Source organism: Bos mutus, chromosome 5 (assembly GCF_027580195.1).
Source record: "Bos mutus isolate GX-2022 chromosome 5, NWIPB_WYAK_1.1, whole genome shotgun sequence".
Taxonomy (NCBI): Eukaryota; Metazoa; Chordata; class Mammalia; order Artiodactyla; family Bovidae; genus Bos; species Bos mutus.
In genome coordinates this window covers 9536677-9550313 of record NC_091621.1, presented here as the reverse complement: position 1 = coordinate 9550313, position 13637 = coordinate 9536677, and the positions used below count along the sequence as shown (strand labels likewise).

Genomic DNA, 13637 nt, shown 5'->3' with positions numbered 1-13637 from the left:
GATTCCAGTCACTTGATTCATTAATATACTGAGGCTTGGCTTTAGGGACAGGCTTTCAAGGGTTTCCCTTGTAGCTCAGTTGGTAAAGAATCTGCCTTCAATGCAGGAGACCTGGATTCAATCCCTGGGTCAGGAAGATCCCCTGGAGAAGGGAATGGCAACCCACTCCAGTATTCTTGCCTGGAGAATCCCATGGACAGAGGAGCCTGGGAGGCTACAGTCCATGGGGTCACAAGAGTTGGACACAACTTAGCGACTAAATCATCACCACCAACAATGATGACCAAACAAGTTTTGAAAGACTATACAGAATGAGAATAGTGAATATGCCTTGTTTTGAGCAAATTATTTTGCTAAATATTTTGACACAGGGGTAACTTATTTCAAACAAATATTTACTTAAGAAAAATGGTTAAAGTTTTTTTTTTTTTTAACAATAATTTAAAAACCCTTTCAAAAGGGCCATTTTAAAATACAGGGTTTTGTTTTTTTGTTTGTTTGTTTGTTTTTGCCAGAAGCTTTCATTAATTATTAACTCTATCAGAAATGTATTTGTTAGCACCAAAATTAGTTGAGATCAACTTTATAACTCAATCATATAAATAACCTTCATTATTCCTTTGAAATTATCATTAACTTCCATTTTAAAGTTACATTTCAAAGTCTTGTGTAATTTATTTATTTATTTTTGTCTTGTTTTTTGTCTTGTGTAATTTAATGCCATTTTGTTGCTTTTTTTTTGTTAACATTTGTCAAAGAGTCTTTAGAAGCACATCATATGGCTGAAAATCTAATTGCACCATTATTAACATTGAGCTGTAATCAGTAAATGATTAGTGGGCTGCATTCTTGAGTTAGCTTTGATAAATTCTTTGACCTCTTTGAATTAGCATTTGTTTCTTGGTCAGTCAAATTAAGTATTGATTAAGGAGGGCTAGCTTCCCCATCTCCCTCCTTCCCTGGCCTCTCAGTGCCTTGCCCTGGATGTTGGGGAGTTTGTGCTGACTAGGGGATTGCCCATTGTCTGTGACCGTGGCTGGGGGTGGGCTGACGTGGGTGGGTCTTAGAATCATTACCTAGAATATTAATCAGATTGGGGAGAGATGGGAAGCTGAATTAGTGTTCTATTGCTGTGGTAATAATTACCATACAATTTGACTTAAAATTACACAATTTTTATAATCTTAAAGTTCTGCAAGTTAGAGGTCAGATACAGCTCTCATGTGGCTAGAATTGAATTGTTAGTGGAGCTGTGCTCCTTGTGATTTGTGCTCCTTCTTTTGACTCTGGCAGAGAATCTGTGTCCTTGACTTTCCCAGCTTCTAGAGCTGCCACATTCCATGGCCCCTTCAATGAGCCAGCAGCACGTGTCTCTCTGACTCCAGCCACAAAATGTTCTCTGCTTGTAAGGACTCCTGTGATTAAATTGTGCCCTCCTGGAAAACCCAGGATAGTTTCTGCCGGAGTCCTCATTCGCATCTGTGAAGTCCCTTTTGCCACATGTAGTAAGGTATTCACAGATTTCGGGGATCAGGACTTGGATGGTTTAGGGGAGCCATTATTCTGTCTGCCACAGGATTTGCATTCAGAGTGTTGGATTTACTGTCTGCACTGCCTGTGTTCTTCTCACTCTTTAGCTTCTTGCATTTTGGCATCCATTTCTGTCTCAGTCCATGTGAATCCTTTCTTTTCTCGGTTCTCCCCTTCTTTGGCTTTCCTTGAGCATGTCATTCTCTTGTTTTCCTTCTCTTGCTGCATGCAGCATTGCTGGGAAGGCTAGCTAGGTTGCCTGGGTTCAAATTCTGGCTGTGCCACTTACTTGTAACCTTTGGTCAATTACTCACTACTTCTATACCTCAATTTTCTCCTCTGTCACATGGGGATAAAGAATGTGCATGTATTAATACCATGTATGATTGACACAATGCTTAAAGGAGGTAATATATTTATTACTCTTAGAACAATATCTGGTACATGGTTAACCCTCAACCAGTGCTAACTATTGTTGCTGTTATTTTGGGTTATTCTCCCTCTAGAGGTTCCCTCCAGGTTTTATCTGTGATCTCTCTCTCCTCTAGAAGTTGCAGGCTCTGTCAGAGCTTCACTATTCATTTACCTCTAGCAAAGAACTCCAGCCAGAAGCATGTCCAATCTCCACACCTTTATTTCCGGCAGTGCTGAGTGAACATTTTATTTCGATGTCTCAGGGAGCCAGAGACCCAGTATATCCAAAGATGAACCCATTTTGTAGCCTGCATCTTGCCTATCAAAATATCCCATCCATGTTTTTATTTCTTTTACTATCTTCAGATCCAAAGTTAATCTTAATTCTTTCCTCTCACCTCTAAACATTAAAAAGGTTATCCAGTTCTACAGAATCTGCTCTCAACCTGTCTCTTCGATCTGTTTGTGTCCCTCCTGTCACTACTCTGATCCAGGCCCCTATGATTATTAATAATCTGGATCTATTGCACAGGATGAAATCGAGGAGTCTTGTTAAATCTCTGCTCTGGTGATGTACCCCCCACCTTGCTCACATACCGTCAGTGATTCCTCATTGTCTTAGAATGAAGATTATACTCTTTAGTACAACGTTCAAGGCTCAAATTCTCTAAAATTTAATCCATACAAAATGTGTCATGATCATTACATTCAGTCTATTCAGCCAGTATTGATGCTCATATATCTTACACATGCTTGAGACTGGACACCTTTTCATTGCCTGAATTGACTCTGTCCTTTCATGCCCTCATGACTTTGCTGCCAGGAATGCTCTTTCCCTCCATCTCTGCCTTTTAGAAACTTGCCCAGCAATCCAGGCTGGGTGACAATACCACCCTCCTTGTGAAGCCTTCTGTAACAGCCCTTTTCTTAACTTTCCAAGTCAACCCATGGACCAAATTCAGCCCATCGCCTGTTTTTTAAGTGAAGTTTTATTGGAACTCAGCTACACATTCACTTACACATCATCCATGGCTGCTTTGGGGCTACCATAGTAGAATTGAGTAGTTGCAGCAGGAACCATATGGCCTGCAAAGCTCCAAATTTTTATTATCTGTTTCTACAGGAAAAGGGTGCTGAGCCTTCTTTCCTCTTCAAGTGTACATATTCTGAGCTGTACCTCCCTTATGGAGCTTTCACATCTTGCTGCTATCAGAGTTGCTTCTGCGTAACTTTTCCCCTTGTGACAGCATCCTCCTCTTACAGACATAGATTCAGCCTTCATCATCCTTATTTTTGTCCTTGGGCCTGACATGTAAGGCTCACTAGTTGTTGATAGAAATAAATTGTAACATAAAAAATTCTTTTTAACTAAGTTTTGCTCACTTGCCAAATGACTAAAATCTTACATAAAACACTGTTCCCTCTAGGGGTTAATGCTTATCATTTGATGTTACTGATAGTAAACCATCTTGTGTTTCACTTCTAGAAGCTTTTTTTTGACTGCCAAGATAAAATTGAGTCCAATGATTTTTTGAAATAGCACTCTTATACTATGTAAGTTGCTTGATTGGTAATATTTAGTAAGTGGTTCCGCTGAAATTTGGGATTTCAGTGTATATGTTTGCACCAAGTGTGGGTTTCCCCATGTAAGGTACATACCTGGTTTCTGCTTAGCTCTTTTTGTCACCTATCCCTAACTCTGTATACCTGGAGTGTGATAACATTTAACCATATCATTATGAAAAATATGAAATAATTAAAGTCCTTTTGGAGAAAGCAGAGGTGCTTTACTGGCTTCTTAGAGATAACTGAAGATTTAAAAAGAACTCTTTTCCAAGGTATAAATTTCAGACTGCATATTTCCAAATGTCTATATCCAGCTTTTCACTCCTTAAATATCACTTGTAACAGTTTTCTGATGAGTTTTATATCTATCTGGCGGAGGGGGGGTTGGGGGTGGGGCTGGAGGTAGAGAGTACCTTGTGCCTAAGTGTATGAAACACAAAGAAAACCCTTGAACTTCCACAAAATGACAAGAAATTCATAGTCATTCTCTCATTGTTTCTCTGAGTGAAAATGTGATTTAAGATAAGTTAAATATCACAGGATGAGATGAAATGAGAAATTCAGAGTGTTAACCTTCAGAGTAGTGAGGAAGAAAAACTGACCCCAAATGAGACAGTCTTGGGGAATAAAAATGAAGGATAACAATCATGAAGTTTTTGATAACCTTCCAAAGAAGTTTTCAGTGATGTTATTGAGTTACGAGAATGTAGAACCTTTAACTGTTAAAACTGAAGGAGATGGATTTGCACAACTCTACCATCAAAATTCAGGTGAAAACAGCATTTGAATTAATGAGCAGATTTTAGTAAAAGGACTTGCTGTGTTGCAAAAAGTGGTTGGGTTGAGGACATTAATAAGAGGCAGTAAAGTGCCCAGGGTCTACCAACTGTGGGAAGCCTTTATGTTTACTTGCTCAGTCGTGTCTGATTCTTTAAGACCCCATGGACTGTAGCCCACAAGGCTCCTCTGTCAATGGGATTTCCCAGGCAAAAATATTGGAGTGGGTTGCCATTTCCTCCTCCAGGGGATCGTCCTGACCCAGGCATTGAACCCACGTCTCCTGTATCTCCTGTATTACAGGCGTATTCTTTACCTGCTGAACCATCTGGGGAAGTCGTTACAGTGTCCAAAGAAGCGAGGATAGCATTAGAGCCCAGCAGAGTTGGAGCCATGGGAAAGGGACCACCTGACAGGTGCAGATCGCCCTGGGCCCTCAGAAGTCCTGAGACAGAGAGCAGGGAAGAAGTAACTCAGCCATCACCATTTGAGAACATTTTATGTCTATGTTTTCATCATGTCTGCTAACATTGTCTTGGCTGAAGCAGATCATAATGACCAGGTCCAAAATGAACAGAACAGGAATGCACTTCCTTTTTTACTGGAAAGTGCTGATGGGCCACATGGCAAAGAAAAATTATGAAGAATTGGGGTTAGTCATTTACTGTATCACTGTAGTTTCCTAAAATGAAGTCCTTCTAGAAGAATTCTGTAGCAAGGGGGGAAAGGAGACTCTAAATCAGTCCCATAGGAAAGAAAAAAATTACCAAAAAAGCTATAAAGAATCTAGAAGTGGGTTTGCAGGAGAGAAACCCTGGTAATTTATCCCTAGCACTTTAATTAACACTTGAATGTTGTTTCAGGCTCTTGTCTTTTCTGATTCTGTAAGTTCTTCGTATAGACACTGAACCAAAAGTTAAGTCTGGATAGTATCATATCTAGTCCTTAGCATTTTGGTCTCCTTTCAAAGTGCTTGAATGCCAAGGTACTGTGGCTTGAGACAGACAACTGTCACAATATTACAGATAACAGCAACTTGGCAGGAAGTCCTTCCTGGTTTTGATGTGTTGGTACTGCCAGGTTTGTGAATATACGGATGCCAACCCATCACATAGCCGGTTCCAATGAAGGAAGATCAAAAAGGAGTAGACATGTTTGTGGATGGTGTGATGGAGGAAGGCTGGGCCGCAGCAAGTCCTGTCACCAGGCCTCTGGAGATGGATTTGTTCTCTACCTTAGTAGTTAAATCTAAGAAAAAGAAAAAAGTAGAAATAAATATCCCTTTTCACAGATTATTTTTTAATTAGGAATAGTTGAGTCATATTTAGCTTATGGTGATATTCAAAACATGGTTTTTTGGTGTCTTGAAACATAGTTGATCTAAGAAATGACAAGGAGAGTGATGCAACACACTGGCGCTGTTGCTGCGAGTTGTAAAACATTGACAGAGCTCCAGATGTTCCTGTGGCATAGAGTGCCTCTGAATTACAGGGATGACATTTAGATGAAGGCAGATCGCTTCTACATAGGCACCCTTCTATCGCACAACGCGGCCAGAGCTAGTGCAGTTTGGGAGTAAGCCGGAAACAAAGAGCACTGAAGAATTGTATTTTATTGAGCAAAATACTTACGTTTCAGCTAGAATTTTTGAAAACAAAGAAAATATACAAGGAGCTTAGAAGAAATCTAAGCTTTGCTTTATCAAGACATTAAACACTTGCTGTGTTCTGTGGACAGACCTGTTGAATTTCCCAAGAGCAGACTCAAGCACCATGGGAAAGATGGCTTGAAATTTAGGAGACAGAGCGAAGTAAGAATCACTTGGAAGATGACCACACATAGGTGACAGTGGGAAACACGGAATGTGTGAGAAGACGGAGAGAAAGAGAAGACCCACATCAGAACCTTGGGAAATCCTCACTGTGATTATGGCTTCCAAATATACAGCCATGTCCTAATCCCCAGAAACTGGGAATGTGACAGTTGGAAAGACTTTGCAGATGGGATGTTGTTTGCTGATGAGTTTGCTGCTAAGCATCTTGAGATGAAGAGATTAGCCTGTATTTTCCAAGTGGGCCCAAAGTGCCGTCACATGCATCCTTAAAAGGATGAGCGGTGGAGGGAGATAGACACGAGCACAGAGGAGGAGGTGATATGACAGTAAAGACAGACATCGCAGTGATGTGCTCACAAGGCAGAGAACACCAGGGACAGCTGGCATCCGTGAGATGCTGAAAGAGGCGAGGAATAGATTTCTTCTCACAGCTCTGAGAAACACCTTGAGTTCAGGCTTTTAGTCTGTAGGACTGTAAGATAAATTTCTGTTGTTTCAACCCACCACAGTTACTGTAATTTGCTACAGTAGCCCCAGGAAGTGAGTACCCCCGCCTTTGGGAACAAGGAGGGAAAGAGAACTTAAGAGTTAGGAGTTCAGTTCAGTTCAGTCGCTTAGTCGTGTCCAACTCTTCGTGACCCCATGGATCACAGCATGCCAGGCCTCCCTGCCCATCACCAACTCCCGGAGCCTACTCAAACTCATCTCCATTGAGTAGATAATGCCATCCAACCGTCTCATCCTCTGTTGTCCCCTTCTCCTCCTGCCCTCAATCTTTCCCAGCATCAGGGTCTTTTCAAATCAATCAGCTCTTCGCATCACATGGCCAAAGTATTGGAGTTTCAGCTTCAGCATCAGTCCTTCCAATGAACACTCAGGACTGATCTCCTTTAGGATGGACTGGTTGGATCTCCTTGCATGCCAAGGGACCTCAAGAGTCTTCTCCAACACCACAGTTCAAAAGCATCAATTCTTGGGCACTCAGCTTTCTTTATAGTCCACCTCTCACATCCATACATGACTACTGGAAAAACCATAGCCTTGACAAGATGGACCTTTGTTGGCAAAGTAATGTCTCTGCTTTCTAATATGCTGTCTAGGTTGGTCATCATTTTTCTTCCAAGGAGTAAGCGTCTTTTAATTTCATGGCTGCAGTCACCATCTGCAGTGATTTTGGAGCCCCCAAAATAAAATCTGCCACTGTTTCCACTGTTTCCCCATCTATTTGCCATGAAGTGATGGGACTGGATGCCATGATCTTAGTTTTCTGAATGTTGAGCTTTAAGCCAACTTTTTCACTCTCCTCTTTCACTTTCATGAAGCGGCTCTTTAGCTCTTCTTCTCTTTCTGCCATAAGGGTGGTGTCATCTGCATATCTGAGGTTATTGATATTCCTCCCCACAATCTTGATTCCAGCTTCTGCTTCGTCCAGCCCATCATTTCGCATGACGACCCATCTATGTTTTAGCTATTGTAAGTAGTCCAGCACCACATTTTAACCACACACCATATACTTGTCATCCTTAAAGGTTTGTGTTTTTCAAGGTTCTGACTTAAAGATCTTTTTCAAGTAAGATAGATGGTAGGTCTCAAGAGGAAAAGTCATGTTTAAAAGATATTTGAGGGTAGAAGGGAGGGAAGATGAGAGATTTGATATCCCCTGGGCTCCATCTTTTCAGCTGAGTGAGAGAGGAAGTGATGCTGAAGTTGAAGGAAGCAGCCAAGCCTCAGGCCTGAACTTGTCTAGGGAAGAGGATGAGGGTGTAATGAAACCAGAAGCACTACATTAAAAATGGGTTACACAGATGAACATGTCATTTTCTTGACCAGCTCTTGACTCTCTGCTGTGGAGTGAGAAGGAGCTGAAGAAGGGGAATTGTCACCTCCGTCTCTGCATGGAAGGTACTTGGGAACTGAGGAGAGAGTCAGAAGTACACCACGTGATCCTTGTCCTTAGAGACTCTGGAGCTGGTGGAAGAAATGGGTCATCTGCCTGCCAGCAGGTGACTGAGAGTACAAGGCCATGGTGTGATCAAAACTAATGGCAAGTTTAAAGAGACCGGAGTGTATACTTGGGCCAGAGGAGCTGGAAGGGTTTCAGGAGGAAGAGGCAGTTTCTTACTGACGAAGGTGTTTGGTAACTGGTCAGGAGCCAGGGAGACATTTCAGATGGATGGAAAAGGAGGGGAACAGATGGTTTCATAAGAGTTTGGGTCTAAAGGAGTGTCAGCACACTCTCCCTTCCAACCCTGCCTCGTTAAATTATTCAGAACCACTACTGACTTCATACAATTCACCCTTGGATTGATATCTCATTCATCAGGCTACATGCTAAAGTGGAAAAGATCAGAGTTCAGATTCGTTGCTCAGTTGTTGTGTGGCCTTAGGTGAGTAGCTTCACTTCTTGGGCCTCAGGTTTCAAACGTAGAAATGAATACTGTCTTTGAAGGTTGTGATGAGGCCTTATTGGGACAATGATCAATATTGAGCTTGTTTAATAGATAGTGTCAACCTTTTCTTGCAAAGAAGTTAAGAACAAGATGGGTGATGCACTTTATTTGCTGACAGTTCCTTTCTGAAGATGTGACTGCTGTGTGTGTGTGTGTGTGTGTGTGCTCAGTCACGTCCAATTCTTTGCGACCCCATGGACTGTAGCCCCCCAGGCTCCTCTGGCCATGGGATTCTCCAGGCAAGAATTCTGGAGTGGGTTGCCATGCCCTTCTCCATGTGACTGCTGAGTCTCCTGTAAATGTTAGCTTCTGTAAGACTGGAGTATATTTGCTGTCTTGTGTACTGTTTGTTTACACATCTCTCCTTCATTGACTTAGCCACTATATGAGGAGAGCTCTGATGGTCCAGTCTCTTTGTCTGTACCTCTGAGAATTCCTAATTCATGGAGGACCCAGAGGGCTTTGCTCAGATATCAAGGGTTTTGCCCCAGTTACCCTATAAAATATCCATCTTCCTCATATCCACTTTTTCCTGGTAGTACTTGTGAATTCTTTTTATATTTGACCTTTTCCCCATCATCTGCATTATTAGATTTTTTAATCAGGAATTCAACAATTTCAAGTACCTGTGCTGTTTATTTCAACTGTGTAATTTTTCTTCACATTTCTGTCATTTTGTGTTTCCTTGAGGGGTTGTTAGATAAGAGCTAGAAGTGCCATGCTGACTCACCATTCTGGTTCCTTTAGCCCAATAATCTTTGGAAAAGGGACAAGAAAATATGGTCTCGGGAGAGCCATCTATTGCAGACTGAGACTGTTGTGTACCATCTGATGTTGACTTAAAGCGTCTCTCCCAGCCCCTTCATCTGTCACCTGAAAATCTATCTGCGTTCTTCTGGAGTCTTTTTTAATATTTATTTTAATAAGTGTATTTGGCCGCCCTGGGCCTTAGTTGTGGTATGTGGGTCTTGAGTCTTCATTGCGGTGTGCAGAGTCTTTTAGTTGCTTCATGAGGGATCTACTCCCTCGACCAGGGATGGAACCTGGGGCCTCTGCACTGGGAGCGCAGTCTTAGCCATGGGACCACCATGGGAGTCCCTCTTCTGGAGTCTTTATGGGTCTGCAGACATTTGTCTTGCATCTCTCTGGAAATGTGGAGCATATCATGGTGGGAGGGAGCGTGGGGATGCCAGGTGGCTGCTATCGTGATAGTCCTGCTCGGAGGAAGGCTCACACTTGCCCAGGCAGCTGTGCATCAGAGCAGGGCATGCAGTGGGAGGGGAAGGCTGCCAGGCTCTCTCCTGAGCGCCCACCCCGCATGGCAGGCTTTTCCAGGATAAATCTTCCAACAACAAGGTTTCATCCTCAGAGCATTGCAGGCTTAGTTACAGTTAATGGGGCAGAGTATCCTGTTTGTGAGGAGGTAGATGCATGGATGGAGAAGGCAATGGCACCCCACTCCAGTACTCTTGCCTGGAAAATCCCATGGACGGAGGAGCCTGGTAGGCTGCAGTCCATGGGGTCACTAAGAGTTGAACACGACTGAGCGACTTCACTTTCACTTTTCACTTTCATGCATTGGAGAAGGAAATGGCACCCCACTCCAGTGTTCTTGCCTGGAGAATCCCAGGGACGGGGGAACCTGGTAGGCTGCCATCTCTGGGGTCGCACAGAGTCGGACACAACTAAAGCGACTTAGCAGTAGCAACAGCAGATGCATGGACACCCAGAATACCAGCTGTTAATCTACACTGGGGATCCTGTCTTCCAGGGAGATGGGAACACTCATGTGATTACTGTCTCCTTGCCCTGGGACCCAAATCCTAATCTGAAGTTCGTCTATGAGCACTGTCAGAGTAAGGGCAGTTAAGTGGATAAAGGAGAGAAAATTTGTGTGTCAGTGCTATCTGCCTGTGCATTTGGAAATCTTGAACTTTGGGGCTGTTGCCTGGATGGGCACTGCCCAGGTTTGTCTCCCTTACACGTTTTATGTATTTTTTTTTTTTTTGCATTGTTATTGTTTTTTCCTTGGCTGACTAAACCTCATTCTGGTTTGAGTCATCCTTTCTTAAAATTCATTAGAATTTACAGATTGGCCCAGGTTATATCCTCCTCTCCTCCTTGGAGAAATTTAAAAATAACTCTTCATACCTCTGTTATATCCCAGATTGCTCAGAATTTTAAAATATAGTTTATATGTATCAGCAGATATAATCCATATCAATATAATTGATGTAAATTAATGTAATCCAGTATTATTTTTGATGAAATTGACATGAAGTCTGGAATTTGCTTCAAACTACTCTGGCACCTAAAAAGCAAACCAACAACAAAAGGAATGAAATAGGTGAAGATTGGAAAGTTTTCTCAGCCTTTTGGAAAGATCTTTATTTATTGAAACTGGATGGTGTGTGCATGGGGTCCCTCATACTATTCCTTTTACTTTTAGTGTGTCTGAAAATTTCCCAGATAAAATAGCTCTAAATATGTACATCATTCTAAGGTTATCAGAGGTATAAATCTGAGTTCAGTCTGTATTCTGACTTATACATGAATACTTTGAAAAAAATTATTTGATTTTTATTTAAATTCCAGATATCACAACAATTTCTAATCCTCATTGCCCCTGACAACAGCATGCCAATTATGTGCACATTTTTCAGGACTCAGGAATAATTCTAATATTTAACTTTATTGGATCTGTGTATAAAACTCTTGTCACAATAACTGAGGATGTCCATTTTTGACTGAAACAACATTCAGTTATTTATGTAATGTGAAAATCAGTCACTACCACAATTTTAGTATTACTACCATCCCTTAAGAATGTGAAACAGTTACTGAATGCTTTCTGGATTTTATGCCAGAAAATAATTTGGTGTTTTAGCTATTCTGAACCGACGTCTTCAATATCATGGTGCTATTTCTCATTCCAGGTTTAAGTTTATCTATTCATGGGGCTGAAAAGCGTTTTCAAATCCACCAACGGCGAAGTGTGGCAAGCCGCCCAGGGTCACGTCGCCTGCCCGTGGTCAGGCATTCCTCACTTCCACCAGGCAGAAGGTCAGTAAAAATGGAGACGAGCTCTTCTGGAATCACTAATGGGAGAACCAAAGTCTTCCACCCAGGTAATGCATGGGGAAGGGTCAGCAGGGACCTGGGTTAGCAGCAGCCTGACCGCCTGTGCTATATTTTTGTCATCTAATTCTGCCACGCTTCCAGATAAGCTTACTTTTAAAAAGAGTCTTGAGTTTTTTTCCCCCTTCTTTTCACTTCCATCAGTGGTAAATGTCACCAAGACCAATAGGAGGGAAGAGGGCTTGAAGTATCAGAAAGGTTAAGGCAACATTCCACTTACTGTGGTAGAATCTAGATGAAAATTCCAGTGAATACACTTGCTCAGTTCAGAAAAGTTTACTGTAGAATCAAACAATACAGAGGTTTGGCCAGTTTCTTGATACTTTGCTCTAAGACAGCCCAGGGAAAATGTCAAGGTGAAAATGTGGACTTTGAAGCCTCAGTTATGTGGCTTAACTCGCTCATGGTTTCTTTCTCAGGTGAAGGGAGACAGCTAGAGTCATGTGAATTTCCAAGGCCCTGGGAAGTACCTGTGATTTCTTAAAAATGATAAAATGATCAAAGTTGGTATTTACCACCTCACGTATTTGGGTGAAAGGCTCATTTAAGTATTCATTCATTCATTCATTCAACACATTTCTTGAGTGCCTGCTGTATGCCAGGCTTTGTTTTGAAAACTGAGGAAAAACAAGTGAACACTATTTCTGACTCATGGAAATAGCACATTGTGAGGAAATTCCAAAGTCACATATTTTAAGTCTCCCCCAATCCTGATTCCTGTGTGTAATGTGCTTTCAGGTGGCCAGCCAGTCTCAGCTAAAATCATTTCCTTCTCTTGCCATGTCATCTTCTTTCTCTCAGCTGACACCCTGACTTCCTACCCTCACTGAGAAACCCCCGGGCCTGAGACTACAGGTCCCTGCATCTCCAAATATATCTCTGTCTACTCCCATCCTTCACTTCTGTCCTCTGGTGGTTGGGAGGTGGTGGTCTTCCCACTGTCCTTGACTGAGCTTTCCCCTGTGTCCTTCACCAGTGGCCTTGACCACCCCTCCTCTCCTGGACCTTGGTCTTTCCCCTCAGTTTGTGAAGAAGGCTGAAGCTTCTCATTTTAATCATCTTCATTTGACACTGCATCCTTTTCTCACTTCTGCCACTTCTCCTGGTCCCTCCAAAGCCAGATTTCTGAAAGAGTAACCTACCTTTGTTCGCTCGGGTTCCCAGCCACTTGTCAACCCAATGCAGCCTGGTTTCTGCCTCATTCACATCATCATGGCTCTTCTTATTGACCTGCTTTCACCACAATTTGGTGGGTGGCAGACTCTTCTGATGTACCCAACCAGAGTGGACCACCACTTCTTCCCAAAGCATATTCCCTGACTTCCATGGCAACCTGCTTTCTCCATTCTCCTATAGCTTCTCTCACAGGTAACTCTGATGGTTTCCCAACCTCTAGCATCTTGCTTGTCCTCTTGCCTCTTGTCACAGTACATGGTTCACACCAAATGCAGAATGACTCATCTTCACCCGTGACTGTGCCATTCATCTTGCTTGTCCTACTCATTCCAGGGTAACGGCCAACACTCTTAGTATGTTAGGAACAAATGCCCACCATAATCCAGGCCCTAGTGCTTCTCATCCATTTTTGCCTCTTTCTGTCTTAAACTTTACACTCCAATGTATCAGCCAAGGTTCAACCAGAAAAGCAGAGCCAGAAGATTTATACTAGAGTTTTACTAAAAATCGACTTACATGATTTTGAGGGCTGTCTAAGCAGGTCTGAAATCCGTAGGACAGGCTGTTGAAGGGCAGACTAAAAGCCTTGAGCACAGGAGAGGATGCTGTCCACAGGTACAATTTCTTCTTTAGGGAAGCCTCAGCTCTGCTTTTAAGACCTTTTGCCTGATTGAATGAGCACCCCTCTCTCATTGTGGGATAATCTCCCTTATTTAAAGGTAACTGATGATGGACTTGAAATCACCTTCACA

The 13637-nt window shown here is 42.3% G+C and overlaps 1 protein-coding gene across 11 annotated transcripts in view; it reads left to right on the top strand.

The window, feature by feature from the left end:
- ANO4 (anoctamin 4) overlaps positions 1 to 13637 on the top strand; it is a 439368-nt gene that overhangs the window by 198692 nt on the left and 227039 nt on the right. For 7 of the 11 annotated variants that reach the window (XM_070370271.1, XM_070370269.1, XM_070370272.1 and 4 more), the window contains one exon: positions 11508 to 11699. In XM_070370271.1, coding sequence (XP_070226372.1) covers positions 11508 to 11699 — 192 coding nt within the window. The remainder of the gene's footprint in view (positions 1 to 11507; positions 11700 to 13637) is intronic. The other 4 variants (XM_070370279.1, XM_070370274.1, XM_070370275.1 and 1 more) reach the window with 1 other exon arrangement.